The 4,046-nt window shown below is 29.7% G+C and overlaps 1 protein-coding gene across 4 annotated transcripts in view; it reads left to right on the forward strand.

Annotated features, from left to right (window-relative positions):
- Nucleotides 1–4,046, forward strand: part of LOC106884435 (E3 ubiquitin-protein ligase HERC2) — a 265,512-nt gene that overhangs the window by 146,755 nt on the left and 114,711 nt on the right. For 3 of the 4 annotated variants that reach the window (XM_052973690.1, XM_052973693.1, XM_052973691.1), the window contains one exon: nt 3,612–3,644. The exons of the other annotated variant lie outside the window; for it this stretch is intronic. In XM_052973690.1, coding sequence (XP_052829650.1) covers nt 3,612–3,644 — 33 coding nt within the window. The remainder of the gene's footprint in view (nt 1–3,611; nt 3,645–4,046) is intronic. 4 annotated transcript variants of the gene reach the window in all.

Genomic DNA, 4,046 nt, shown 5'->3' on the forward strand with positions numbered 1-4,046 from the left:
AAACCATCTTTCCTATGACTCGTGTTTATATGTAATCTGGTTATTCCGCTGAAGATAGTTTGACCTTGTAAGGTATATTTTTATCTTGCTAAAATAACTTGAAACCATGGTACGGAATATAGATTGGTAAATGTTTTTATTTTTCATTCCCTTTCGAAATTATTCCTATTTTTGTGGTATAGAGTTTTTTGCTGCTCTTTCTAGCGGGTCAGATGTCCTATTATAGGCATCTCTGTATTTTAAATGAAATATATATATATATATATATATATATATATATTTAGTTAATTTGAGGAAGTTATATCCTCATTAGGGATTATATAATCCAAGGTATTCCACTGGTTAATCCCTATCATCTAATATGAAAGTCCTTGGTGTTATGTTAGGGATTATTGAAATTATATATTATCAATATTGAGGGGAAAAAGAAAATGGAGAAATAAAGAAATAATGGATGTATGAATAATTTATAATGTTATAAAGTAATGAAAATTTCTTTTAAAACATAGTACAAATAAATTGATTACAAGTTGTAAAACTCAAAAAATAAAGGAACCTACATATGTGTTTCAGTCCTATCACCTAGTTGATCAGAAATTCCAAGCGTTTGGTTAAAACTGTTATAATGCATATCTAGGGAAACTTATAAACGGTTTATAAGTAAGTTTTACTAGATACATATTATAGCGGTTATTTTTCAAACTTTCATCTATCCTCTATTCTGATAATGTCATATATTGCTACTCCTCTCTATCTTTCCACAACTGTATCTATTACTAAACCAATAAGAAAAATCTATAGGTTTTATTTTGTTTTTAATGTTGTTTATTTTATCTTTTTAGCTTGATTTTATTAAAAAAATTTTATGCATATTTTATTTATTTATTTGTTTTCTAATTTATAGTATATGGTATATACATGAATATATAGAGCCCATCAATTAGATACACTTACTATATATAACTTTTAACTTCTTTAATCCATTAATAATCCGTATGCATCCTTCAAAAGAAAAATGATTACCTAAGTTCCATGAGCTCAGAATTAACCCTGAAGAAGTCCTACCACCATATAGTTAGAATATGATATCTTTCTTAGCATTTAACACAATGCTTGGAATTTCTGATCAACTAGATGATAGGACTGAAACATATATGTAGGTTGCTTTATCTTTTTTTTTTTCAGCTTTACAACTTGTAATCAATTTATTTGTATTGTGTTTTAAAAGAAATTTTCATAATTTTATAACATACAAATAAATTATTCACAAATCCATTATTTCTCCATTTTCTTTTTTTCCCCCCTCAATATATATGTATATATACACACACACACACACACACACACACACACACACACACACACACACAAATATATTTGTATGTGTGTAAATGTTTGTTTATATGCGTATGTTTGCATGTGTGTGTATACGAACGGGTATTTATGTTCCATGCTTCCTGTTCTGTTTTTCTGTTATGTGTTTATTAACTGTCAGTAATTGTTGTTGTATCAATAAGTTGGTAGATGTTACTCTACTCTGCTTAAATCTCTAACATTATAAACAAATTTATCTATACGATCTATACAATATGTCACATATTTTAGATAGCAGTTATGCATGCATGTGCATGTGTACATTTTTATTGTGTATTTACATTCAAATACACAATATAACATGTGTGAGTTGTTGTTGTTTAGCCCCAGGTTAGCCTTAAATGAGTGGATCCACAAATAAAGGCAATCCAGCATTGATCATTCATCTTATATTCAGGTATGATGAATCTAGGACTACATTATCTGAGGTGTTCTTCTCTTAAGACAGTAGGGTTACATTGGCTGTTACTTTTATCAGTTCAAGTAATATTGTAAGATATCATACAGTTTTATAATATGTCATCATGTTCCTGGTGAATAGTGAGATTCAAAACAATGACTTGGACATTTATTCTTAATATGTTCCAGTAGATTCAAATATGAATATACTAATCACTGTTGTGTTCATTACAACAGTGATTAGCATATTAAGGTTCGAATCTACCAGAGGTTTTATAGTTTGCAGGAAAGGTAATCACAAAGATCTGTGTGTTCTAATGAAACAGCTATGAACATATTTATCAGGACAGTACATTAGTGTGTGTGTGTAGGGGGGAGAAAGGTGCAGCAATTGTTGTGTAGTTTAGAAAAGATATCAGATATATTTTTGTGACACATCATAATTGAATTGGAATCAGCAAGTCATTCAGAAAGGATTCTTTAAGTTGTAAGTTTTGATTATCAAAGATATATTCTGGAATTTTTCTCTTCATTTCCTTGGAATCCTTACAACAAATGTAAATCTGTAATGGAACTGATTTCTTGAAATGTTATGTCTACAGATGATTATCTGATAGCAAACACTCTTTTTGTTGGAAATGTTGGTTGTGTTGGAAAATGAAGAATGCCTGGAGAGAACACAAATGGACTAAACCATAAAAAGAAGTAGGGAAATACTTAAGTAAGATTCCTTAAGATAGGAGATAGTGAAGATGAGAACATCTGAAGAAAGATCACAGAGAGAACCAATCTATACTATGTAAGTAAGGGAGGCGAAGATTACAAAGTTGAGTGGTATTAAAACTGACACTATAATGACAATAAGTTTATTGTATACAGTGCTGATGTGCACTACAACTCATCAGAAAAGGATAAAAGAAAGGACAGAAAGCAGACACATAAGCCAAGTACAGAAAAATAGAAATGGAGGCTAGAAGTACATACACAGTACACAAAATAAAACACTAAGAGGATAAAAAAAGTGAATAATAAAATGTCATAAAGAGGAAAGGGTACATAGGTAGGTTAGGAGTAGTGTTGGTGAATTTCAGGAAGCATAACATTTTTGAAGGATACAGTGTTCTGATGGCCAACTAACACAGATAGTTTATGCCATGCTTCAATAATTCTGAACACGAGAAAAAATGTTTCTGAAAGTCATGTGTGTTGTGATTGCTTTTATTTAGAAGCGAGCGAATTCTTTCTGTGTGGCAAATGTATTTGATTGGCACATCCTGTAGTCTAATTCTGGGACTCTATTTATCAGTGGTAATGTGAAGAATGAAAAAAACAAAAGGATTTGATATGAGACTAACAAGTCACAAAATTAAATATAATTTTATTTTAATATAGTTATAGAGTGTGTGTGTGTGTATAAGCACACACTACTGAAGTAAGTGTTATTGTATATCAACTAGTGTGATATATAAATCTTAATTGTTGTGGTTCATGTGTTTGATTAAAGAATATCTCAATGTGGTAATTTACAGTTATAACATAATAATATCTAATTTTAGAATTAATTGTATTGTTTAAAAAGAATATAGCTTGTACAGATTTAAATTGTTTCAAAACATGACATTTGATTATAGAATCTTAATTAAAAAATATAGTCAGGGTTAAGAGATGTTTAGTAGAGTGCAGGGAAAAAGAGAATAATCTACAATGGTAAGATAATAGTATTCAGTCTCAAATTGTGAATTATTCTGTAATTTGTGTACTTATGTGAGGGAATAAATTTTTGAAGCTTTTGTTCCAAAAGTTTCCAAGATAAGTCTGACAATCATTTCATGTTCCAGAGGAAGTGGGTTCTAAATATGACAATGATGGAGGTAAGATAATGCCTCATTTTATAATTCATTAATGTTTTTTTATTATTTTTATTATTAATCTATTGCCACTAATGTAAATAACAATATATCCCTTTCATATCATCAGCATGAACAACCTGACATTTCTCCACTAGAACTTTGTTTATGGCTGTTTTAAAAAAAATGAGTTTTTTTTTTTTTTTGTCACCTTCATATTTTGCATAGAAATACTCTTCATCAATGCAATTATGTCAGTGCAGAAGGTATAAAGGACAAACTTGTTGATCTATATTTTATCCATTATCTTTTACTTGTTTCAGTCATTGGACTGCAGCCATGTTGGGGGACCATCTTAAAGGGTTTTAAACAAACAAATCAACGCCAGTACCTTTTTCTTTTAAAGTCTGTTTCTTTTTCCTGATC

Source organism: Octopus bimaculoides, chromosome 16 (genome assembly GCF_001194135.2).
Source record: "Octopus bimaculoides isolate UCB-OBI-ISO-001 chromosome 16, ASM119413v2, whole genome shotgun sequence".
Taxonomy (NCBI): domain Eukaryota; kingdom Metazoa; phylum Mollusca; class Cephalopoda; order Octopoda; family Octopodidae; genus Octopus; species Octopus bimaculoides.